Genomic DNA, 26892 nt, shown 5'->3' with positions numbered 1-26892 from the left:
TCTCACATTAACTGCAGATATTTCCTCAATTATACCGGGTTAATGTAAACGCAGCTTCACTACATAATACAAATGTGTTTTTGTGTGTGTGTATAATATATATAACGGCTAAAACGGTGGCAGAGGACTACTATAAAGCATTAATAATAAATAGAATTAGCTAAAATAAACGATATCTGACACATAACAAAAGTCATTCAAAAGCATTTTAGACTTAAAATTATTAAAGAACTTTTTATTTCAGTTGTAGGTTTGGACTGAGGCCTGTCATGAGAAAAAAAAAAAAAAAAAAAAAGCCTTACCTACAGTACTGCATGGTGAAGATTTGCTTCGCCCTAGTGGTGACTAGATATATAGTGTCTTTAAAAAAAAATGAAGATGGGCTTTATTTGAGTCATTCACACAGGTGATATGGGCTCTCAAAACAATGCACATCACAAAGAGGCGGGAGATGAGGTCTTTTTATTGCAGTAATAGGCGCATATGCAGTAAATATTATTATTTGATGTCACTGTTTTGCTCCAGATGAAGTAACAGTAGAGTGAAATGAATTATGAAAAAACACATAACACATTACATAACACACATTTTAAAGGATTCATTCAATTCCAGAATAAAAATGAAAAAAAATTTCATTCTGGAAGTGAACTATTCCTTTAATTAATCTCTTTTATTCTGACTCGTTCTGACATAGACTTGGGGTGCTGTCCATCCATCTGGGGCTCTCTTCAATCCAGCTCTCCTAACGATTCGGGAAAGATCTCGTTCAAACTTAGCCTGAAAAATGTAAGAAATGAACTGAATGGAACACTATACATCAGTATTGTCTCTAAATGTTAATCACTTGTGTTAGCAATGCTTCAGAGTTTGAAAATACAACTTCCATGAGATCTACATTACTTTTCAATCCTCTTTATTAAAAAAAAAAAAAAAAAAAACCTTAACACAGCTAATGACACGAATACTTCTGCTCCCAACCACTAGAAAAATTAAAAAAATACCTTTACCGTACCTTCTGATCACACTGCAAAAAACACAATGTTCTTTCTAAGTATTTCTGTCTTATTTTTCAGTGCATATGTCTTAAGAATCTTAATATCAAGATACATTCACTTCAGAAGCAAAATGACACAAAATAAGTCTTGAATTTTTGAGAAATCGAGTTTATTATTAAAAAGTGACAAAGTGAGGTAATGATTACCTATTTTAGGTAATAAAACAAGAACAAATATCTGCTAATGGGCTCAGAAAATCATATTTCAAAAGGTAAACAAGTTTTCAAACCCCAAAACAGATATTTCTTCATGCTTTAAACATAAGCTCCCTTAAGTTTGCTAGATTTCTTAAAAAAAAAAAAAACACCTCCTTATGTTAAATTTGCATATCAGATAAATGTTTCTTGATTTAAGAATTTAAGATATTTGTAATGGAAGGCAAAACAAAAATTCAGAGGAAGGCTATTATTTTTTGCAGTGTATGCAACATTTAATGCCATGAATTCTGCTCTAATTTATTGTATTTTAAATCACATAAAAAAATAAAAAAAACCACATTATTTGCTCTTGCTGTGTAGATGACTAACATAACTGACCTGCTTTTTCTTCCGCCTGACATCTTTCACTCTCCTCCTCAGGAACTTGGTCCGTTTTAGCAGCTTCTTGTATTTGTGCCTGTTCATCTTCCTTCGTCGGATCTGCAGCACATTCTTGCAGTTCAGTGGTGTTGTGCTTTCCCCATCCTCCAGTAATGGCACCGCAAACGGAGGCAGCACCATGGATTTTCTCACAATCTCACCTTCCTCCAGAGGCGGTGAAGCCTCCAGCAATGGAGGGAGAGAGTAGCGCAGAGAAAGCCAGCTTTCCAAGGGTGAAACTGAAAGCTTACGGGGCACAAGAACCTCCTCTAACTCTGGCTCAAGAGGTGTCCATAGTTTGGGTGAAACTTTATTGTCGGCAGCTGAAGTGAAGCATCGGGTTGAATACTGAAGAGCTCTGAAATGGGTAGAATGACAGTGTTGCACAGCACTGCATAACGCCTGACTCTGGTTCAGCGATGAACCTAGAAAAGAAAATTAGCATGGGACAATGTACAATGATTTTTTTTTTTTAAATGTATGTGTTACTAGCACAAATCTGAATAAGCTTACCAGACACTTTTGAAAGCAGGTTCAGTCGTGAAACTACCCTTGGAAGAAACATGGTTTACAGTCCTATGGCCGCTGCACCCTCAAGAGCATCATGGACTGAAAAATATACAAAATACACAGTTGTGTATGGGTGGTTTTTTAACCACATCAATTTTATGTCCCATGAGATGGTTCTTTATTATATGAAGATCACATTAAAGCTATATTGGAAACGTTTTGCAAATATATAAATATATATTTACTTATTTATTTGTTGGTTGGTTGCTAGCATAAACCTATAAAATGCCTTTAAATTTATATATTCTACTGTTGTTTCACCCTTGTTCCAGACCCAAATAGGAGAAATTAGACTTAGCGAATTTGTAATCAGGGTACAACTAATAAAATCGCTAAACACTTTGTCACAAGATGTACTAACATGAATGTCTCGGTGAATGTCAAGGGTTATGCAGTCCACGCTGGAGAAGTCTTTCATTCAATTTTCATTCAAACCAGCAGCAAATTTTAGCAGGCTTCATAAAATGATAGTCGTTAGTATTACCTGATAAGTATACAGACATGAATACATCTGTAAACAAGTAGACAACTCTTATGCTCTTTTTAGAAATACCAATCAGATTACTTACCTTGCCAGTTCAGAAATTTTCAATGTGAATCTGTCTACTTCCGGTCCATTGAATATGGCGGTTCCCCTAACAACGGATTTAACCTTCGAAGGTTCCGAGCTACATAGCTGTTGTTCTGGATGTCTGAGTCGAATCAGACTGAACTCGGAATGTTTCACGGATCAATCCGGTTGTTTTGAGAAGTGTAAACAACACCAAATCAAAATATGGTCAGATGATATGGTCAGAAATGATCATAGTCGTTGTGGAAAAAAACAAATGAAATATTCCGATTCTCAAAAATCTTTAAGATTTCTCTAAGATAGAATTGTTTTATAAAACAATCTTGTTTCTTATACAATCTAACATATTTTAAACTCGCGTCCTGCTATGTCACCTGTTTCTCCTAAAGATGGCGCAGTTTTCAAATATGATAAAACTATTTTTCTTCTGGAAAAGTCATATTCATTCATATGAATGAAGTAAAACTGATGACATATTTAGGACTAGGTTGCAATTCAGTTTAACACTTAGAAATTGTGATGTCTCATATCAAAATAAATATGAAAAGGGGCATTCAAAAAATAAATGCACAACTCTCTCTTTCACAGTTATGAAAATAAAATGTGTAATCTGTATTCAAATGAAAATGCTCTAATGTGTTTTTTTACAAGATATATTATGTAAGCAATTCTAAATTATACTTCTTTGGTTTTATTTGTTATGTAATAATGACTAAGAACTTTCCAAAAATTATTACAATTTACTGTGCAGGTTTTTTCTCCTTTCTTTGGTCCTATTATTATCTGTTATTATGTTGCATATAGATAATTTAGAATATCAAGCCTTGTCTCATTCTAAATGGACAAATGGGGAGAAACATATTTATACAATATTGCAATATTTAAAATGACATACAATATTTATTAAAATATTTTCAAGAATATATCAATCAACTTTCGACTTAATTAAATGTGTCTTGAATAAATATTGCCACTTGTGTCATGTAACCATGAAACTCACATCCAGTATTGGTTTAGCTGGCAGCACCATTGCACTTCCCCTGCTTATTCAATAAAAGTGGTCTGTTGCGTACGTTTGGTGGATCAAAAAACAAAACTCTGACATTGAATGTCATGAGGTGTCTGAACTCACTACCAAATCTGCAGGAAACTGGAACAGAATCAAAGACCAGGACATCTCAGTCATTTATATTTGATATTCCCCTGGAGAGATAAGCAGCTAAGATTAAAATATAGCTAATATTAGAGCCACGCTTCCTATATGACCTAATATCACCTGTCAAGTCATGTTATGTAAGTAAACTGTTTTGCCAAGACTGTCTGTAATTATCATGCATGTGACTAGAAACACCCACAGAACTATCATCACTGTAACTATACATAAGTCTTATAGTTTTTAGTCTTGGATTTAGGAGACTAAATGTAAGACAATTAATTTATCAGAATTGAAAAATAAATAAATAAAAGACAAAAAGAGCAGTGGTAATAGTTTTGCTATCTGCAAAGTGAATAAATATCTGGAATAACTAGTCTTACAGGATGTCTATAAAAGTCAGCCATAAATATAGGCCTACTGTTCAGCCTTAAAATCTAATCAAAAGTAAACTTTATGTGTTTTCCTGTGTGTGTGTGTGGGGGGGGGGGTCGTCAACAAGATGATTATGTGATGATGTTTAGTTTTTTTTTCTCTCTATCCAGCATAATAGCAAACAATGCAGTGTCAACAACTCTCAATGACCCACTTACCAGTTCATATTAATAAGTGTGCAGTTAGAATTTTTAGCTTCCTCCCCTCACACACCCCTCTTCTCATAGGCTGTGATGCACCTAGCAGCTTGTCTGTCTGATTACTTTTTTTCACTTGCCTGAGTGCTGGATATGGTTTTATATTCACTCCACAATTGACCACAGATACACTGCAGGAGTCTCCACCCTTTTTAGCTTGTTTATTTTGCCAAAATTATGCATTAGGGTGCTCTATATAAAGAATACTTACATTTTGCAACTGAAAAAAAATTTAATAAAAAATAAAAATTATCAGCATATGGCACTGTACCGATGAATGAAAATAAATTATAAAATAAATGCATTTACTAAATAAAAATTATTTATTGTTTGTTATTCTGTAGCTATTTAACCTACAGAAAAGGATTAATACATTTGAATTTTAGAGTAGTTTTGGATTAAAGAATGTATGAAAAATTCATGAAATAAAAATAGATTTAATAAATAAAATTGATTTACTGCGAATTTACCCGTATATAACCGGTATTGCACTGCAGAATGTTGCACATGATATTCTGCAGAAGTTTAATTTTACAGTTTTGTTTATGGATGAACCGATGGCGTGACGTCATGGACAACACCCACGTCCAGCCCCTATGACTTGCGTCATGACAGTAACGTTAGTTCTCAGCCTCGGCGTTATCCGGGTTTAAAGCTAGAGGAGCCGGTTGTCGGGCATCATCAGGCCGCTGGCCTAGTGACTACGGTTTGGTTTTTATTTCAAGTTTAACGTTTTGGTGAGGTACGATGGCTCTTTGAAATGGCACAGAAAGACACCCTGTTACATCTCTTCGCAGGGGGGTGAGTGGAAATTACTTGTTTATAACGTTAACGTAAATTTATTTAGATATTGTATGAAACCGAGGTTGACGGTTCCTGGTTATAAGGTCGATAACAGACTTTTACTGAATGTTACATTAATCTTAGACGAGAAAGCATTTTTTAGACCGATTTTCTGTTAGTAATATCCCCTCTGTGATATTTCGACGAGGAGTTTAAATGAAGACAGCTCTTGTTAGCATTTAGCTAACATTAGCGTTGAAACTAGCCGGCGCAACATCAGTCACGCAACCGAAGCGCTTTACATATCATTTAAATACTCGAGCGGGTTTAGTGCTCAACACTAATATAAAGAGAAATTAATAACACTTTTATTAACTGTTGTAAAATAGTGCCAGGACCGTATAATCTCTATTTCGGTCTAGCTAGTCAAAGACAGCAGTGTGTGAGCCACGAGACGAGGCTCATCTCTCGGGTGCTCTTCTTATGTGAGTTCGGTAAAACTGGCAAGATATTCACAGATTCGACTTTTCCGGATCAATAACTCGCGAACAAAACGTTTTTGGTACACGAATTATGCCTCTTTTTACTCGTAGTGATGTAGTAAACGAGCTACAAGCGAGTTTGCCTGAAAACAAGCTTTCCTCCGCTCTGTACAAAATACGTTGATCTCAATGCGCTGGCGTCTGAGAGACAAGTCCTAAGGGACCGTCTGCAAAGTGCGAAACGCGAAAAAGGTTACTAATAAAATACTCAATAACTTCACAGTAACACACTGTAGTGTCACCAAATTCAGTTCACACATCACTGCTCTCGTGCTGCTTATACTACAATGTTGGTTTTAAAAATAGTTGCTTTTGCACATTTTTTTTTTTATTTTTTTTATTATGAAAACATTAATAACGTTACTGTAACACACTGTACTTTCACCAAATTCAGTTCACACATCACTGCTCTCCTACTGGTTATACTACAACACTTATATTGAAAATAGTTGCTTTTGCACAATTTTTATGATTTTTTTATGAAAAACAGTTAATAACTTTACTGTAACACACTGTACTTTCACCAAATTCAGTTCACACATCACTGCTCTCCTGCTGGTTATTCTACAACAATCATTTTGAAATTAAATGATGTTGCACATTTTGTATTATGAAAAATAGTTAATGAATTCACCATTATTGGACATAATAGTTAATAACTTTAATGTAACACACTGTACATTCATCAAAATCAGATCACACATCACTGCTCTCCTGCTGGTTTTACTACAACACTCATATTGAAAATAATTGCTTTGGCACATTTTTTATTATTTTTTATTATGAAAAATAGTTAATAACTGTACTGTTACAAACTGTACTTTCACCAAATTCAGTTCACACATCACTGCTCTCCTGCTGGTTTTACTACAACTTTCATTTTGAAAGTAATTGCTTTGGCAAATGTTTAGAATTTTTATTATGAAAAATAGTTAATGAATTCACCATTATTGGACATAATATTTAATAACTTTAATGTAACACACTGTACATTCATCAAATTCAGTTCACACATCACTGCTCTCCTGCTGGTTTTACTACAACTTTGATTTTCAAAGTAATTGCGTTGGCTCATTTGTTATGATTTTTTATTAAGAAAAATAGGTAATAAATCACAATTATTGAACATAATAGTTAATATCTTTAATATAACACACGGTACTTCCACCAAATGCAGTTCACAAATCACTGCTTTCCTGCTGGTTATACTACAACTTTCATTTTGAATGTAATTGCTTTTGCAAATTTTTTTATGATTTTTTTATTATTAAAAATAGTTAAAAACTTCACCATTATTGAACATAATAGTTAATAACTTTACTGTAAAAGAGTGTACTTCCACCAAATTCAGTTCACACATCACTGCTCTACTGCTGGTTATACTACAACTTTGATTTTAAAAGTAATTGCTTTGGCTCATTTGTTATTTGTTTATTAAGAAAAATTGCTAATAACTTTACTGTAACACACTGTACTTTCACCAAATTCAGTTCACACATCACTGCTCTCCTGCTGGTTATACTACAACTTTCCTTTTGAAAGTAATTGCTTTGGCACAGTTTTTATATTTTTTTGTTTTGAAAAATAGTTAATAACTTCACCATTATTGAACATAACAGTTAATAACTTTACTGTAACACACTGTACATTCATCAAATTCAGTTCACACATCACTGCTCTCCTGCTTGTTATTCTACAACACTCATTTTGAAATTAATTGATGTTGCACATTTTTTATTATGAAAAAGTTAATAACTTCACCGTTATAAAACATAATAGTTAATAAGTTTACTGTAACACACTGTACATTCATCAAATTCAGTTCACACATCTCTGCTCTTCTGCTGGTTATAGTACAACTTTCATTTTGTAAGTAATTGCTTTGGCACATTTTATTTTTTATTTTTATTAATAAAAATAGTTAATAAATTAATCATTATTGGACATAATATTTAATAACTTTACTGTAACACACTGTACTTTCACCAAATTCAGTTCACGCATCACTGCTCTCCTGCTGGTTATACTACAACTTTCATTTTGAAAGAAATTGCTTTGGCACATTTTTTTTAGAATTTTTATTATGAAAAATAGTTAATGAATTCACTATTATTGGACATAATAGCTAATAACTTTACTGTAACACACTGTACATTCATCAAATTCAGTTCACACATCACTGCTCTCCTGCTGCTTATACTACAATGTTGGTTTTAAAAATAACTGCTTTTGCACAATTTTTATGATTTTTTTTATTATGAAAACGTTAATAACGTTACTGTAACACACTTTACTTTCACCAAATTCAGTTCACACATCACTGCTCTCCTACTGGTTATACTACAACACTTATATTGAAAATAGTTGCTTTTGCACAATTTTTATGATTTTTTTGTTATGAAAAAGTTAATAACTTTACTGTAACACACTGTACTTTCACCAAATTCAGTTCACACATCACTGCTCTCCTGCTGGTTTTACTACAACACTTATATTGAAAATATTTGTGCCGGCACATTTTTTATGATATTTCTTATTATATTTTTTCTTATTAAAATAAGTTACTGTAAACTTAATGACATTGTGAGAGTATCTAGTATGTTAGGTGGGTAACAACATCATTTGTGTGAAGTATTCTTATTTTCATTATGTGCTATTAAATTCTACAGTTAACTAAAAAGTAAACTGCATTAGGTATCGGAGTTGAGATACATGTTTGTATTGTGCAGAAACAAAGTCCATAAATTAAGTAATTTTATTACATCGTGAAGTTATGTAGTTACAAAGTTATTACCTATTTTCCATAATAAACAATCATAAAAAAGAAATATGCAAAAACAATTATTTTCAAAATAAATGTTAACTATTATGTTCAATAATGGTGATGTTGTTAACTATTTTTTCATAATAAAAATTCAAATAAATGTGCCAAAGCAATTACTTTCAAAATGAAAGTTGTAGTATAACCAGCAGGAGAGCAGTGATGTTTGAACTGAATTTGATGGAAGTACAGTGTGTTACAGTAAAGTTATTAACTATTGTTCATAATAAAAAATCATAAAAAATGTGCCAAAGCAATTACTTTCAAAATGAAAGTTGTAGTATAACCAGCAAGAGAGCAGTGATGTGTGAACTGAATTTGGTGAAAGTACAGTGTGTTACAGTAAATTTATTAACTGTTTTTTTCTTATTTAAAATTCATAAAACGTGTAAAAGCAATTATTTTCAAAATGAGTGCTGTAGTATAACCAGCAGGAGAGCCGTTATGTGTGAACTGAATTTGGTGAAAATACAGTGTGTTACAGTAAAGTTATTACCTATTTTGCATAATAAAAATATATAAAGACTGTGCCAAAGCAATTATTTTCAATATGAGTGTTGTAGTAAAACCAGCAGGAGAGCAGTGATGTGTGATCTGATTTTGATTAATGTACAGTGTGTTACAGTAAATTTATTAAATATTATGTCCAATAATGAGGAATATATTAACTATTTTTATTAATAAAAATTAAAAAAAATGTGCCAAAGCAATTACTTACAAAATGAAAGTTGTAGTATAACCAGCAGGAGAGCAGTGACGTGTGAACTGAATTTGATGAATGTACAGTGTGTTACAGTAAACTTATTAACTATTATGTTCTATAACTGTGAAGTTATTAACTTTCTCAAAATAAAAAAATGTGCAACATCATTTAATTTCAATATGAGGGTTGTAGTATATCCAGCAGAAGAGCAGTGATGTATGAACTGAATTTGGTGAAAGTACAATGTGTTACAGTAAAGTTATTAGATATTATGTCCAATAATGATTAATTTATTAACTATTTTTATTAATAAAAATAAACAAAAATGTGCCAAAGCAATTACTTACGAAATGAAAGTTGTAGTATAACCAGCAGGAGAGCAGAGATGTGTGAACTGAATTTGATGCATTTACAGTGTGTTACAGTAAACTTATTAACTATTATGTTCTATAACGGTGAAGTTATTAACTTTTTTCGTAATAAAAAATGTGCAACATCAATTAATTTCAAAATGAGTGTTGTAGAATAACAAGCAGGAGAGCAGTGATGTGTGAACTGAATTTGATGAATGTACAGTGTGTTACATTAAAGTTATTACCTATTATGTCAAATAATGGTGAATTCATTAACTATTTTTCATAATAAAAATTCAAATAAATGTGCCAAAGCAATTACTTTCAAAATGAAAGTTGTAGTATAACCAGCAGGAGAGCAGTGATGTATGAACTGAATTTGGTGAAAGTACAGTGTGTTACAGTAAAGTTATTAACTGTTATGTTCAATAATGGTGAAGTTATTAACTATTTTTCTAAATAAAAAAATATAAAAACTGTGCCAAAGCAATTACTTTCAAAAGGAAAGTTGTAGTATAACCAGCAGGAGAGCAGTGATGTGTGAACTGAATTTGGTGAAAGTACAGTGTGTTACAGTAAAGTTATTAACTATTATGTCCAATAATGGTGAATTCATTAACTATTTTCCATAATAAAAATTCTAAACATTTGCCAAAGCAGTTACTTTCAAAATGAAAGTTGTAGTATAACCAGCAGTAGGGCAGTGATGTGTGAACTGAATTTGGTGAAAGTACAGTTTGTAACAGTACAGTTATTAACTATTTTTCATAATAAAAAATAATAAAAAATGTGCCGAAGCAATTATTTTCAATATGAGTGTTGTAGTAAAACCAGCAGGAGAGCAGTGATGTGTGAACTGAATTTGGTTGAAAAACAGTGTGTTACAGTAAAGTTATTAGCAATTTTTCTTAATAAACAAATCATAACAAATGAGACAAAGCAATTACTTTTAAAATCAAAGTTGTAGTATAACCAGCAGTAGAGCAGTGATGTGTGAACTGAATTTGGTGGAAGTACACTCTTTTACAGTAAAGTTATTAACTATTATGTTCAATAATTGTGATTTATTACCTATTTTTCTTAATAAAAAAAAATCATAACAAATGAGCCAACGCAATTACTTTCAAAATAAAAGTTGTAGTATATCCAGCAGGAGAGCAGTGATGTGTGAACTGAATTTGATGAATGTACAGTGTGTTACATTAAAGTTATTAACTATTATGTCCAATAATGGTGAATTCATTAACTATTTTCCATAATAAAAATTCTAAACATTTGCCAAAGCAATTACTTTCAAAATGAAAGTTGTTGTATAACCAGAAGGAGAGCAGTGATGTGTGAACTGAATTTGGTGAAAGTACAGTTTGTAACAGTACAGTTATTAACTATTTTTCATAATAAAAAATAATAAAAAATGTGCCGAAGCTATTATTTTCAATATGAGTGTTGTAGTAAAACCAGCAGGAGAGCAGTGATGTGTGAACTGAATTTGGTTGAAAAAACGTGTGTTACAGTAAAGATATTAGCAATTTTTCTTAATAAAAAATCATAACAAATGAGCCAACGCAATTACTTTCAAAATCAAAGTTGTAGTATAACCAGCAGGAGAGCAGTGATGTGTGAACTGAATTTGATGAAAGTACAGTTTGTAACAGTAAAGTTATTAACTATTTTTCATAATAAAAAATAATAAAAAATGTGCCAAAGCAATTATTTTCAATATGAGTGTTGTAGTAAAACCAGCAGGAGAGCAGTGATATGTGATCTGATTTTGATGAATGTACATTGTGTTACATTAAAGTTATTAACTATTATGTTCAATAATGGTGAATTCATTAACTATTTTTCATAATAAAAATTCTAAAAAAATGTGCCAAAGCAATTACTTTCAAAATGAAAGTTGTAGTAAAACCAGCAGGAGAGCAGTGATGTGTGAACTGAATTTGGTGAAAGTACAGTGTGTTACAGTAAAGTTATTAACTGTTATGTTCAATAATGGTGAAGTTATTAACTATTTTTCAAAATATAAAATGTGCAACATCATTTAATTTCAAAATGATTGTTGTAGAATAACCAGCAGGAGAGCAGTGATGTGTGAACTGAATTTGGTGAAAGTACAGTGTGTTACAGTAAAGTTATTAACTGTTTTTCATAACAAAAAAATCATAAAAATTGTGCAAAAGCAACTATTTTCAATATAAGTGTTGTAGTATAACCAGTAGGAGAGCAGTGATGTGTGAACTGAATTTGGTGAAAGTAAAGTGTGTTACAGTAACGTTATTAACGTTTTCATAATAAAAAAAATCATAAAAATTGTGCAAAAGCAATTATTTTTAAAACCAACATTGTAGTATAAGCAGCAGGAGAGCAGTGATGTGTGAACTGAATTTGATGAATGTACAGTGTGTTACAGTAAAGTTATTAGCTATTATGTCCAATAATAGTGAATGCATTAACTATTTTTCATAATAAAAATTCCAAAAAAATGTGCCAAAGCAATTTCTTTCAAAATGAAAGTTGTAGTATAACCAGCAGGAGAGCAGTGATGTGTGAACTGAATTTGGTGAAAGTACAGTGTGTTACAGTAAAGTTATTAAATATTATGTCCAATAATGATTAATTTATTAACTATTTTTATTAATAAAAATAAAAAATAAAATGTGCCAAAGCAATTACTTACAAAATGAAAGTTGTACTATAACCAGCAGAAGAGCAGAGATGTGTGAACTGAATTTGATGAATGTACAGTGTGTTACAGTAAACTTATTAACTATTATGTTCAATAATGGTGAAGTTTTTAACTATTTTTAATAATAAAAAAATCATAAAAAATGTGCAAAAGCAATTACATTCAAAATGAAAGTTTTAGTATAACCAGCAGGAAAGCAGTGATTTGTGAACTGCATTTGGTGGAAGTACCGTGTGTTATATTAAAGTTATTAACTATTATGTTCAATAATTGTGATGTATTACCTATTTTTCTTAATAAAAAAAATCATAACAAATGAGCCAACGCAATTACTTTCAAAATCAAAGTTGTAGTATATCCAGCAGGAGAGCAGTAATGTGTGAACTGAATTTGATGAATGTACAGTGTGTTACATTAAAGTTATTAACTATTATGTCCAATAATGGTGAATTCATTAACTATTTTCCATAATAAAAATTCTAAACATTTGCCAAAGCAATTACTTTCAAAATGAAAGTTGTTGTATAACCAGAAGGAGAGCAGTGATGTGTGAACTGAATTTGGTGAAAGTACAGTTTGTAACAGTACAGTTATTAACTATTTTTCATAATAAAAAATAATAAAAAATGTGCCGAAACTATTATTTTCAATATGAGTGTTGTAGTAAAACCAGCAGGAGAGCAGTGATGTGTGAACTGAATTTGGTTGAAAAAACGTGTGTTACAGTAAAGTTATTAGCAATTTTTCTTAATAAAAAATCATAACAAATGAGCCAACGCAATTACTTTCAAAATCAAAGTTGTAGTATAACCAGCAGGAGAGCAGTGATGTGTGAACTGAATTTGATGAAAGTACAGTTTGTAACAGTAAAGTTATTAACTATTTTTCATAATAAAAAATAATAAAAAATGTGCCAAAGCAATTATTTTCAATATGAGTGTTGTAGTAAAACCAGCAGGAGAGCAGTGATATGTGATCTGATTTTGATGAATGTACATTGTGTTACATTAAAGTTATTAACTATTATGTTCAATAATGGTGTATTCATTAACTATTTTTCATAATAAAAATTCTAAAAAAATGTGCCAAAGCAATTACTTTCAAAATGAAAGTTGTAGTAAAACCAGCAGGAGAGCAGTGATGTGTGAACTGAATTTGGTGAAAGTACAGTGTGTTACAGTAAAGTTATTAACTGTTATGTTCAATAATGGTGAAGTTATAAACTATTTTTCAAAATATAAAATGTGCAACATCATTTAATTTCAAAATGATTGTTGTAGAATAACCAGCAGGAGAGCAGTGATGTGTGAACTGAATTTGGTGAAAGTACAGTGTGTTACAGTAAAGTTATTAACTGTTTTTCATAACAAAAAAATCATAAAAATTGTGCAAAAGCAACTATTTTCAATATAAGTGTTGTAGTATAACCAGTAGGAGAGCAGTGATGTGTGAACTGAATTTGGTGAAAGTAAAGTGTGTTACAGTAACGTTATTAACGTTTTCATAATAAAAAAAATCATAAAAATTGTGCAAAAGCAATTATTTTTAAAACCAACATTGTAGTATAAGCAGCAGGAGAGCAGTGATGTGTGAACTGAATTTGATGAATGTACAGTGTGTTACAGTAAAGTTATTAGCTATTATGTCCAATAATAGTGAATTCATTAACTATTTTTCATAATAAAAATTCAAAAAAAATGTGCCAAAGCAATTTCTTTCAAAATGAAAGTTGTACTATAACCAGCAGAAGAGCAGAGATGTGTACTGAATTTGATGAATGTACAGTGTGTTACAGTAAACTTATTAACTATTATGTTCTATAACGGTGAAGTTATTAACTTTTTCATAATAAAAAATGTGCAACATCAATTAATTTCAAAATGAGTGTTGTAGAATAACAAGCAGGAGAGCAGTGATGTGTGAACTGAATTTGATGAATGTACAGTGTGTTACATTAAAGTTATTAGCTATTATGTCAAATAATGGTGAATTCATTAAATATTTTTCATAATAAAAATTCTAAAAAATGTGCCAAAGCAATTACTTTCAAAATCAAAGTTGTAGTATAACCAGCAGAAGAGCAGTGATGTATGAACTGAATTTGGTGAAAGTACAGTGTGTTACAGTAAAGTTATTAACTTTTATGTTCAATAATGGTGAAGTTATTAACTATTTTTCAAAACAAAAAAATATAAAAACTGTGCCAAAGCAATTACTTTCAAAAGGAAAGTTGTAGTATAACCAGCAGGAGAGCAGTGATGTGTGAACTGAATTTGGTGAAAGTACAGTGTGTTACAGTAAAGTTATTAGCAATTTTTCTTAATAAACAAATCATAACAAATGAGCCAAAGCAATTACTTTTAAAATCAAAGTTGTAGTATAACCAGCAGTAGAGCAGTGATGTGTGAACTGAATTTGGTGGAAGTACACTCTTTTACAGTAAAGTTATTAACTATTATGTTCAATAATGGTGAAGTTTTTAACTATTTTTAATAATAAAAAAGTCATAAAAAAATTGCAAAAGCAATTACATTCAAAATGAAAGTTGTAGTATAACCAGCAGGAAAGCAGTGATTTGTGAACTGCATTTGGTGGAAGTACCGTGTGTTATATTAAAGATATTAACTATTATGTTCAATAATTGTGATTTATTACCTATTTTTCTTAATAAAAAATCATAACAAATGAGCCAACGCAATTACTTTGAAAATCAAAGTTGTAGTAAAACCAGCAGGAGAGCAGTGATGTGTAAACTGAATTTGATGAATGTACAGTGTGTTACATTAAAGTTATTAACTATTGTCCAATAATGGTGAATTCATTAACTATTTTTCATAATAAAAATTCTAAACATTTGCCAAAGCAATTACTTTCAAAATGAAAGTTGTAGTAAAACCAGCAGGAGAGCAGTGATGTGTGAACTGAATTTGGTGAAAGTACAGTTTGTAACAGTACAGTTATTAACTACTTTTCATAATAAAAAATAATAAAAAATGTGCCAAAGCAATTATTTTCAATATGAGTGTTGTAGTAAAACCAGCAGGAGAGCAGTGATGTGTGATCTGATTTTGATGAATGTACAGTGTGTTACATTAAAGTTATTAACTATTATGTCCAATAATGGTGAATTCATTAACTATTTTTCATAATAAAAATTCAAAACAAATGTGCCAAAGCAGTTACTTTCAAAATTAAGGTTGTACTATAACCAGCAGGAGAGCAGTGATGTTTGAACTGAATTTGGTGAAAGTACAGTGTGTTAAATTAAAGTTATTAACTATTATGTTCTATAACGGTGAAGTTATTAACTATTTTTCATAATACAAAATGTGCAACATCATTTAATTTCAAAATGATTGTTGTAGAATAACCAGCAGGAGAGCAGTGATGTGTGAACTGAATTTGGTGAAAGTACAGTGTGTTACAGTAAAGTTATTAACTGTTTTTCATAACAAAAAAATCATAAAAATTGTGCAAAAGCAACTATTTTCAATATAAGTGTTGTAGTATAACCAGTAGGAGAGCAGTGATGTGTGAACTGAATTTGGTGAAAGTACAGTGTGTTACAGTAACGTTATTAATGTTTTCATAATAAAAAAATAAAAAAATTGTGCAAAAGCAACTATTTTTAAAACCAACATTGTAGTATAAGCAGCACGAGAGCAGTGATGTGTGAACTGAATTTGGTGACACTACAGTGTGTTACTGTGAAGTTATTGAGTATTTTATTAGTAACCTTTTTCGCGTTTCGCACTTTGCAGACGGTCCCTTAGGACTTGTCTCTCAGACGCCAGCGCATTGAGATCAACGTATTTTGTACAGAGCGGAGGAAAGCTTGTTTTCAGGCAAACTCGCTTGTAGCTCGTTTACTACATCACTACGGGTAAAAAGAGGCATAATTCGTGTACCAAAAACGTTTTGCTCGCGAGTTATTGATCCGGAAAAGTCGAATCTGTGAATATCTTGCCAGTTTTACCGAACTCTTCAAGTGCTGATATTGAAATGTCAAATATGTGCATATACGTGTGATATGTGGATTTAAGATATAACTAAATAACCGTTTACGCAGAGATAGTTTGCTTTAGCACCCTTTGAATATTTAAATAGAAGCTTCTTTGCCTTACATAAATGCATCCAAGGTCGTTCCGCAGTTATTTACGTCTTGCGACCCGTTTTGATATCAGTGCTTATCTACTACTCCCTTAAGACTGATATTGATTTATTGTTGTCATTTTGCGCTCGTGTATGTCACAATTTCTCAATAGTATGAGAACATTAATGTGTTTTGTGCGCATTTTAATGCGTTGCCTTTGCGCATGCTGTTCAATGCCACCTGCTCTTAATAAAATGTGGCTGGAGAAGTGCTTGCTTCTTTGCAAGGACAGAGAGCTTCATACTCATGTCGAGCATGTGTGCGCTAGCTAGAGAGTAATGAATAGAGGTTAACGTGTGACTGCTATTTAAAAGAAGAATTAACATGCTTTGTGAAATTATATTCTAATTCTACTCTTAAAAAAAAAAAAAATCTAACTACCTTTCTAATCTTTTTGTATTTTATTTTCATTTATTATGCAATTATGTGTGTGTATTATACACACACCCACCCACCCACCTAAAGGATTATTAGGAACACCATACTAATACTGTATTTGACCTGCTTTCGCCTTCAGAACGGCCTTAATTCTACGTAGCATTGATTCAACAAGGTGGTGAAAGCATTCTTTAGAAATGTTGACCCATATTGATAGGATAGCATCTTGCAGTTGATGGAGATTTGTGGGATGCACATCCAGGGCACAAAGCTCCCATTCCACCACATCCCAAAGATGCTCTATTGGGTTGAGAACTGGTGACTGTGGGGGCCATTTTAGTACAGTGAACTCATTGTCATGTTCAAGAAACCAATTTGAAATAATTCAAGCTTTGTGACATGTTGCATTATCCTGGAAGTATCCATCAGAGGATGGGTACATGGTGGTGGGTACATAATTCAAGCTTTGTGACATGGTGCATTATCCTGCTGGAAGTAGCCAGTGGGTACATGGTGGTCATAAAGGGATGGACATGGTCAGAAACAATGCTCAGGTAGGCCGTGTCATTTAAACGATGCCCAATTGGCACTAAGGGGCCTAAAGTGTGCCAAGAAAACATCCCCCACACTATTACACCACCACCACCAGCCTGCACAGTGGTAACAAGGCATGATGGATCCATGTTCTCATTCCGTTTAAGACAAATTCTGACTCTACCATCTGAATGTCTCAACAGAAATCGAGACTCATCAGACCAGGCAACCTTTTTCCAGTCTTCAACGGTCCAATTTTGGAGAGCTCATGCAAATTGTAGCCTCTTTTTCCTATTTGTAGTGGAGATGAGTGGTAGCCGGTGGGGTCTTCTGCTGTTGTAGCCCATCCGCCTCAAGATTGTGCGTGTTGTGGCTTCACAAATGCTTTGCTGCATACCTCGGTTGTAATGAGTGGTTATTTCAGTCAAAGTTGCTCTTCTATCAGCTTGAATCAATCGGCCCATTCTCCTCTGACCTCTAGCATCAACAAGGCATTTTCGGCCACAGGACTGCTGCATACTGGATGTTTTTCCTTTTTCAAACCATTCTTTGTAAATCCTAGAAATGGTTGTGCGTGGAGATCCCAGTAATTGAGCAGATTGTGATATACTCAGACCGGCCCGTCTGGCACCAACAACCATGCCACGCTCAAAATTGCTTAAATCACCTTTCTTTCCCATTCTGACATTCAGTTTGAAGTTCAGGATATTGTCTTGACCAGGACCACACCCCTAAATGCACTGAATGTACTGTGTTAAGCTAACTGAGACTTGTTATAGCACTTATATATCATTACTCTTTGTTGTTTTTGATTGCTTCCACTGTCCTCATTTGTAAGTCGCTTTGGATAAAAGCGTCTGATAAATGAATAAATGTATATTATAAAGTCAAAATGTTGCACCAGAATTAAATGACTGCCTTTTATTTATTGCACTGTGACTGAAGGCAAAACATATGAGTGAGTTTTTTTTTTTTTATTCCAAGTATTTTAGTTTGTAAAACTTGTAGTGTAGTTGTTATTCTTAATATTAGGCTCTAAGAAACTTTTTTTCAATTAAAATGTATTTTGTATAGCTAATAATAAATATAACTTCTTATGAAAATGAATACAGTATATATATATATATATATATATATATATATATATATATATATATATATATATATATATATATATATATATATATATATATATAATTTTTTTTTTTTTTTTTATATATAATAAAAAAAATAAAATACAATTTCATCATCTCTTTTCACATTTTCAATGGATACCCTGAAAATTGACAAGGAAAAAAAAATGTTTATTGGGTTAAACTTGAAGTCAGAAAAGAAAAAAACTATGATCATGGATCCTGTAAATGTCTTCGGGGAACGCTATAGGCATAGAAAGATGTTATCACATCAGTGTTTGCATGTTGCCAGTTAATTTTTTTGTTATATAACTGAAGTTCTAAGTTAATCATTTCAATGCCAGATTGCTAATGTTCTAACAGAATTTTGAGCTCAATTAAACATTAGTTAGATTTAGTTGAGTTGTTGTGAAGGCTACAGACATCTGCATGTGTTTTATTCAAACGTGGGCATTATATAAATCATGACCCAAGGATTGTTTGTCTGTTACAAACTGGTTTGTTATAAAAACATTACCCTTTGTGCTCTGTGAGCTGATGAGAAGGCAAGCTGTGTGAAGTAAGTCAAGAGGAGACTTGCATCAGTGTTGGGCTAAAGGCTTTTGTTGAGGTACATCTGCCCTTGTAACTGAATGTTTCTTAGACAGATTTGTGATTAATCTGTCCCTTATTTGCTGTCCTGATGTCAGAGGCATTGTGCTCTACCCATGTCTTGTACTTCTCTAACACAACCCGAGACCTGTGTCAACATGTTTTGACTTCTGTGAAACATGATCTGTGATTGAGCTCTTGTAACATATTTGCTTCAAGTCTCACTAGAAGATGGTACATAACAGTGTTAAGTGTTAGTGGGTTCTAAAAAAAAAAAAAATTACAGGTTGGGCTGGATTTTTCCAATTCGTTGGTTAACATGTGGTTTTCATTTTCTTTTGTTTACATGGTCAGGCTCTTCATCTCAGTTTGATTAGATTAAACCAGTGCATTTATTTTGTAATGTGAATCACGATCAATGTCACCTGCGTCACATTGTGTCATTTTGATAAAGTTCAGTTTGTTTGCCTTGACCTCAATCTCATACTCTGGACTCATACAACAGCCACAAAGGTTGTCCACAAGCATTGCTGACGCGCACACTTATATTTGCGTCTAAAGTTTAGTTTGAAGTAGATTTTAGTGTTACCTCCAACATCAAGTGTAACGGCAGCTTTTATCTAATTTTGTAATCACAATTTGGTGTGTGTTTAGTTAATCTGGAGGTCCTCAACCTTTTAAAGGGTTCAACCAAAAATGAAAATTATGTCATTAATGACTCACCCTCATGTCGTTCCAAACCTGTAAGACCTCCGTTCATCTTGGATGATTTTTTGGATTTAGTCATGGTTTTCTGTCCCTCCATTGAAAATGTATGTGCGGGATACTGTCCATGTCCAGAAAGGTAATAAAAACATCATCAAAGTAGTCCATGTGACATCAGAGGGTCAGTTAGAATTTCTTGAAGCATCAAATACATTTTGGTCCAAAAATAACAAAAACTCAACTTTATTCAGCATTGTCTTCTCTTCCAGGTCTGTCCGATTTAACCGGTTCTTCTTAGTGAACCGTTGACCAGTTCACCAAATAGAACTGAATCGTTTGAAGCTGTTTGCGTCTCCAATAAGCATTAATCCAGAAGTGACTTAAGCTGTTAACTTTTTTTAACGTGGCTGACACTCCCTCGGAGTAAAAAAAAAAAAAAAAAAACAATATCCCGGAGTAATTCATGTACTCAAACAGTACACTGACTGAACTGCTGTGAAGAGAGAACTGAAGATGAACATCGAGCCGAGCCAGATAATGAACGAAAGATTGAATCGTTCTCGAGTCAAGATCCGGTTGCATCGGTTTTCGGGTTACCTGTAGTGATGGGAAGTTCGGTTCTTTCGGACTGTTAGATTCAATAAACCAGTTGAAAAATATGGTTCACCGGTTCTTTTGCGCTCGACGTAATGCCGTCATTGGCGATGATTGCCCTTGATTCAAGCCTTCGGTTTACCTGCGCTTATTACATTAGTACAGAATCAGTTCAGAATCAATCGCCAAAAAAATCAGGTCTGTTCAGATGCTCTGTGTGTCGGTCTGCTTCACACTGAATCACACATGCGCAGTATCATCAACTCCTCGATTCTCGAATCGGACGCGTCTGACAGAAACGGTTCTTGGTTCAGTGTACAGGTGATCCGAAAACCGATGTTCATCTTCAGTCCTCTCTTCACAGCAGTTCAGTCAGTGTTGAATTAATCCGGGGATATTGGTTTATTGTAACTAAGAGGGAGTGCCACGTTAAAGTTAACAGCTTAAGTCATTTGTGGATTAATGCTTATTGGAGACACGAACCGTTTCAAATGATTCAGTTCGATTTGGTGAACTGGTTCAACCGTTGTTTTTGGACCAAAATGTATTTTCGATGCTTCAAGAAATTCTAACTGACCCTATGATGTCACATGGACTACTTTGATGACGTTTTTATTACCTTTCTGGGCATGGACAGTATACTGCACATAGATTTTCAATGGAGGGACAGAAAGCTCTTGGTCTAAATCTAAAATATCTTAAACTGTGTTCCGAAGATGAACGGAGGTCTTATGGGTTTGGAATGACGTGAGGGTGAGTCATTAATTACATAATATTAATTTTTGGCTAAACTAACCCTTTAAGGTTGCATTATTCTTGTGAATTCACTTCATTTCAACTTCTATACTTCTATACAGTAAAAAGAATACTATTGTGAATATGAGCTGAATTTTCTTCAGGCATTACTCCAGTCTTCAGTGATCCTTCAGAGATCATTCTAATATGCTGATTTAATGCTCTAAAAACATTGTATCAATGTCGAAAATAGTTGTGTTGCTTCACTTTTCTGGGGATTTTTTTCATGATTCTTTGATGAAAAGAAAGTAAAAAATAAGCAGCATTTATTATTTGAAATGATCTCCTATAGCATTATAAATATTCATTGTTCCATATGATCAATTTAATGAATAGGTGCTGACTTAAAGTATTTATTCTCTCCACAGGTGTGGTGGAACTGTAGGTGCCATCATGACCTGCCCCCTGGAGGTATTAAAAACCAGACTACAGTCATCTGGCCTCACCCTCAGACCTGTTTTCCAGGTCCAGCTGGGCGCATTCAACGGTGCTGGCGTCATTAGACCAGGACCCGTCACCCCTGGCTTGCTACAAGTGCTACGGTAAGCAAGGAAGTACAAACTATATGAAGTAGTCATCCACCCTGAATGTTAATGTGCCTGAGCGTAGATCCGAAACCTCTGTGGGACGGCACCGTTTGATGTCTGATGTGTGGATGCATTTAGCGACTGGATTGGAGCTTCTAAATGAAGCAGATTAAAGCTGCTCTTAACCTGCAGTTAGCTGCTGCAGTTGATGATGATAAAGAGCAGGGTTTGCCTTATGTTAAGGCAAAAGAGTTTGTAAGTGTTCCTTGTGAATATATCTATTTTGTGTGATTGGGCACAGCATGGCATTGCTCTAAGGAATATTCATGTCACATGATACCTTCTTGTTGTGCTCTGATTACTAGCAGCAAATATAAGGTGTCCCTGACTAAGCATATCTGTGTGAGTGTATGGGTCTACGTGACTTCCAAACCCTCAAGAGAGACATTTAAATTTAGTCAAATTGTTCAATATCTAACTTGAAAACAGGACACAATGTCTGACCTTTATTCTTCTTGAGGAAGTATTTACCCTGTGACTCATTTTTTTGTGTTGAAGTAGATGTTTGAATGGCTATTTCTTTCAGGAAGTGATATATTAATATATAATCGGATATATAATCCGTAATGACAAACAGAACTTCTGGAAAGTCACTTAATGAGAAGCATGATTCATTACTGTCGACATTCAGTATTTATCTGAAAGAGGCTATTGTTTCATATGAGTGGATTATAAAGGAAATGAATGTGTGTAAAGGGGTCACTAGTTTTGCAGCACAATGGCATTGTTCAAAATAAGCTGTGTAAGTGTATTGTTAAACTGGTTTTGTGCAATCTGACTGAAATAAAAAGCCACACAGTAATGTTACATCTGTTTAAATCTCATATCTCTTTCCTCATCAGGTCAATTCTAGAGAAAGAGGGACCAAAATCTCTATTCAGAGGATTGGGACCAAATCTTGTTGGTGTTGCACCTTCAAGGTAATGGTTCAATTCAGTTTTGTGCAAATCAAGGTTCGATTATAAATTACCCACTCTACAGGTCAATTTGTTATACAAATATAAATGCATACTTACATAATACATGCATACTTTTTTATTTTTATCAACATCACAGGTCTGTCATTTTAAATATTGAGTTTTTTTATTTCCTGTTACAAGAATGTTTCCAGTAGTGAAATGGTCATGTAAAATTGTCAGTACTGTGCTTGCATCATTCCTTAGTGACATGAATATTGACAAGGTGTAAAACAGTAACTTATGACCAAGCGCTGACGTTTTGTTGGATACGGTCCAATGATAATTAAAAATATATTTCTACCTAACAGTAACAGTGCCTTTTACTTGTAACTTTAAACAAAGAAAAAGTAGCATATACATAATAATACTGTAATATAATATTATACTAAATTTCTTCTTAACATAATCGTTCCTTTTATTGTGATGTTCATTTGTATTAGGAAAAGTAGTTGATGTTTAGATAAGGTAAAAAAAAAAAAGGTGATTAATTCTTAATAGTAGTGTTTTATTTATTCATAAATAACATTCAAATTAAAATGAATTCTAAGCAGGCTAGAAGTCTTTTTTCACTGTAGTTCACTGAAAATGTAGTCGTTTTTCCCCACAGTCATCATGGCAGCATTAGATCTGGGTGTTTAATCAGCTCTTGTGCAGTCTGTTCCAGACATTCAACAAAGAGAACGGACAGCACTGTCAGGAACTCACTGCAAGCTGTTTGGCTTGATAAAACATTGGCAGCCTTTCGTGCGAACAGCCCTTTTTCATGTTGAAATGAACTCTGCACTGTCATTCATGGAGAGGAAGCAGGGGCTGTTGAGTTCAACAGACTTAAGGCACTGATATTCTGTTCTCCTTCTGTTATTCTTCAGGGCGATCTACTTTGCAGCTTATTCAAAGTCAAAAGAGACTTTCAATGGCATCTTTGTCCCAAACAGTGGAATTGTCCACATGTCCTCAGCTGGCTTTGCAGGTGATGCCTTATGGTTGTTAGAAAAAAAAAAAAACACTTATGCAACATTGCTGATAAAGTTACCCAGAACTTGAGGAAAATTTATGATGCTTTCAAAGAAAAAAGTGGTTGTTTGTTTCCCTAATTGCATTGTTTTTCTTCAGCATTTGTCACAAACTCCCTGATGAATCCTGTCTGGATGGTCAAAACAAGAATGCAGCTTGAGAGAAAGTATGTTAATGCTGTAGACTTTCACCCTGCTTTACTCACAACAGGGAACTTGCATGAGGGCATTGCACGCATCTGTATCAGACACATTCCCAGATAACGTGAGGATAATGAGTTTTTAAGATGGGAGACATACAGAGCACTGTCTTTCTGTTACGCAAATGTCATGATGATAAGCATGTGATCCAGTCTGCTACAGTGCAAATAACCACCTTGACACAGCCATCTGGGCTTAGCAGGCATGTTCTATATTTGCGCTACAAAGAGAGCCGACGGTAAACTGTTAGAGTCAGATGAGAAAAGTATGTCAACTGGTACAGTCTGAAAATAGCATTTAATTGTCCCTCCCACTCTGCACGGAAACTAGGTTTGTGCATTGCAAATTAAAGTTGCAAATGGACCTTTCAAAGTCTTTGGCTTTGATTTTAGTATTCAGTGCCTAAACTAGGTTTTGAAACCATAACTGTTACCTCAGCGTTAATCATGCTAAATTCTTGACCTTTGTAATCCATTTGTTCATGATCACCTGACAGACTGTCTCGATGTCCTCCAGGGCACGTGGGGAGAAGAAAATGAACGCATTTCAATGTGCGCGGTACGTGTACAAGACTGAAGGCATGCGAGGTTTTTACCGGGGCCTGACAGCATCGTATGCCGGAATCTCCGAGACCATGATCTGCTTCCTTATTTACGAGACTCTGAAGAAGTACCAAGCACAAAGTCGGTTCACCACACCAGACACTGACACAGAAAAAGGGGCTTCAGATTTCTTGGGCCTCATGGCTGCTGCTGCATTTGCCAAGGGTTGTGCCTCCTGCATAGCCTATCCACATGGTAGGTTGTTATTACCTGTCAGCCAGTGTAAACCAGCATCAGCCAGTCTGTCTAAAAATAAACCTAGATTGCTTCCTCTTTAGAAGAAAGACTTGCACTTTTACAACAGGACTTGGAGTGCATGAAGAATATAGTGAAATAACATTTTGATGGTTAAAAAAACTAATATGAATATAGGCAAGTTTTAGTTGCATGTTGCAGGTCATTACAACAACATGCAGTTATTCCTAATGGGATGAATTGCTTAAAAAAAAAAACACGTGAAGAACTTGCCCGGGTTATAATTGACCCTAAAAAAAAATATATAAAAAAAAATAAAAGTAATTGATTTTAATTAAACATGACAAGTAAAGACTTTTACGTTGTAAAGTTCATAAAATTTTTTAGCAACAACTTTATTTTTTCCATTTATTTTTTCTCAGGGATAATGTGATATGAAGACTGGAGTAATGTCAAATTCAGCTTTGTCATCACAGGAACAAATTGCATTTTAAAATATATTTTAATAGAAAACCATTATTTCAAATTGTAATAATATTTCACAATATTAATAATGTTGATGTATAATTTTTAATTAAATAAATGCAGCTTTGGTGAGCATGAGAGGCTTCTTTCAAAAACATTTACAAAATCTTTACCATCTCCAACCTTTTGAATGGTAGTGTATACATGTAATGAAAAAAATAGTTATTTTATTTATTTATTTTTAAATCTTACTTCTATACTACCAATGGAAAGTTGGGATTCCGTAAGATAAAAAAAATACTGTAATGTTTATGTAAGGATGCATGAAAATTGATCAATAGTGATTTTAATTTTTTTTTCACAAAAGCTTTTTATTTAAAATACTAATCAAAATTCCTGAATTTTCTTTATAAGAATTTAAGAGTAAGGACTTACAGAAACATCTACGTCTCCTCATTTCTAATAACCAACATTTCTTGATGTGTTTTGCAGAGGTAATTCGGACAAGACTAAGAGAAGAAGGAAGCAAATACAAGTACTTCTTTCAGACGGCGCGCCTAGTGGCGGTGGAAGAGGGATATGCAGCTTTTTACAGAGGACTCATTCCACAGCTCATCAGACAGATCCCCAACACCGCCATAGTGCTGTCCACCTATGAGCTCATTGTCCATCTGCTGGGTGAAACCCCCAAATGAAGCTGCACACAACATACATTTGACCTGCAGCTAAAGTGGACCGGAAAGAATCCATTGTAGAAAGGGATGTTTATTTGAATTACCCAAAGACTTTAAATAGCTTTTTTTATTTTAAGTTGACTGCATATGTTATAAGAACTGTTTTGCTTGTTTGTGTGTTATGTAAGTGGCGCATATTGCATAGCTACTCCATGATGTTTGTGTATACTGTATCAGTGTACAGCAAAAGTTCAACTGAATATAAAAATAGGGCTTTTAAGTTAACTAAATTATTCTTATTATAAGTAGCTTTTTGTTGCAGGCCATTGAAGTCTTTGGATCTATGATATGGTACATGTCCAAGAGTTTTGTAGAGTTTAAGAGGAGTTAATCATTGGTGGATCCGGGTTTTATTATGTTCTTTTGAAGGAATGCAGATGATACTGTAATGGGGTGTAGAATAGCTTGTTAGCAGCCAACAAGCTCAGGTTGCAATATCACTTCATGACAACTAGTAGCACTGGAATCTGACCAATCAATTCCATTCACCTCTTTACTAGAAACCTTTAATCTGTTTACTATATGTTATAGTTGTTAATCTTTTACAGAAAAGAGGGCCTTGATGCATATGCTGCTGTCGGTTTGATAAATTAAATAAGGACAATTATTTTTGTTGTTGTTGTTGTTGGGAATGCAAAATGAACCACATAAATAAATATACCTTTTTAAGACTTTATGAATTTTATGTATGTTAGCAAGGCTTTGTAAAATAAGGTTTGTGTCATGTGATCTCAACGGTTTATTTTGAAGGTTCCAAAACATGAACACGATCTTTGAGCCTTCTAGTAGTAAATGTCATATAT

At 33.3% G+C, this 26892-nt stretch overlaps 2 protein-coding genes across 4 annotated transcripts; one reads left to right on the top strand and one right to left on the bottom strand.

The window, feature by feature from the left end:
• Positions 1-445: 445 nt before the first annotated feature.
• On the bottom strand, positions 446-2869 carry LOC113065624 (aurora kinase A-interacting protein-like). Of its 3 annotated transcripts, none has more exons than XM_026237037.1 (5): positions 2773-2869; positions 2565-2687; positions 2147-2242; positions 1592-2058; positions 446-777 (listed from the first exon to the last, which is right to left on the bottom strand). In XM_026237037.1, the coding sequence occupies exons 3-5, from the start codon at positions 2196-2198 to the stop codon at positions 661-663; spliced, it is 636 nt and encodes a 211-aa protein (XP_026092822.1). In that variant the 5' UTR covers positions 2199-2242; positions 2565-2687; positions 2773-2869; the 3' UTR covers positions 446-660. The 3 variants fall into 3 exon arrangements, with proteins under 3 accessions (XP_026092822.1, XP_026092824.1, XP_026092823.1); XM_026237039.1 differs by having other exon boundaries at positions 2565-2658; positions 2773-2791; XM_026237038.1 differs by lacking the exon at positions 2565-2687 and having other exon boundaries at positions 2773-2863.
• A 2312-nt stretch (positions 2870-5181) lies between these two features.
• On the top strand, positions 5182-26765 carry LOC113065622 (solute carrier family 25 member 33-like). Its single transcript, XM_026237034.1, has 7 exons — positions 5182-5360; positions 21702-21875; positions 22763-22840; positions 23749-23849; positions 23993-24059; positions 24610-24890; positions 25848-26765. The coding sequence occupies exons 1-7, from the start codon at positions 5320-5322 to the stop codon at positions 26048-26050; spliced, it is 945 nt and encodes a 314-aa protein (XP_026092819.1). The 5' UTR covers positions 5182-5319; the 3' UTR covers positions 26051-26765.
• The last annotated feature ends 127 nt before the right edge of the window (positions 26766-26892 follow it).

This window comes from Carassius auratus, chromosome 48, assembly GCF_003368295.1.
Source record: "Carassius auratus strain Wakin chromosome 48, ASM336829v1, whole genome shotgun sequence".
Classification (NCBI taxonomy): Eukaryota; Metazoa; Chordata; class Actinopteri; order Cypriniformes; family Cyprinidae; genus Carassius; species Carassius auratus.
Note: the sequence above shows the minus strand (reverse complement) of the source record. Positions and strands in the feature narration are given on the sequence as shown.

Coding starts and splice junctions, on each gene's coding strand:
- LOC113065624 (XM_026237037.1), bottom strand. CDS start 2,198: ATGTTTCTTCCAAGGGTAGTTTCACGACTGAACCTGCTTTCAAAAGTG. Junction 2,059..2,146: donor CCTGCTTTCAAAAGTGTCTG/GTAAGCTTATTC, acceptor TTTCTTTTCTAG/GTTCATCGCTGAACCAGAGT. Junction 778..1,591: donor TCAGGCGGAAGAAAAAGCAG/GTCAGTTATGTT, acceptor TACATTTTTCAG/GCTAAGTTTGAACGAGATCT.
- LOC113065622 (XM_026237034.1), top strand. CDS start 5,320: ATGGCACAGAAAGACACCCTGTTACATCTCTTCGCAGGGGG. Junction 21,876..22,762: donor GGCTTGCTACAAGTGCTACG/GTAAGCAAGGAA, acceptor TTTCCTCATCAG/GTCAATTCTAGAGAAAGAGG. Junction 24,060..24,609: donor AGAATGCAGCTTGAGAGAAA/GTATGTTAATGC, acceptor GATGTCCTCCAG/GGCACGTGGGGAGAAGAAAA.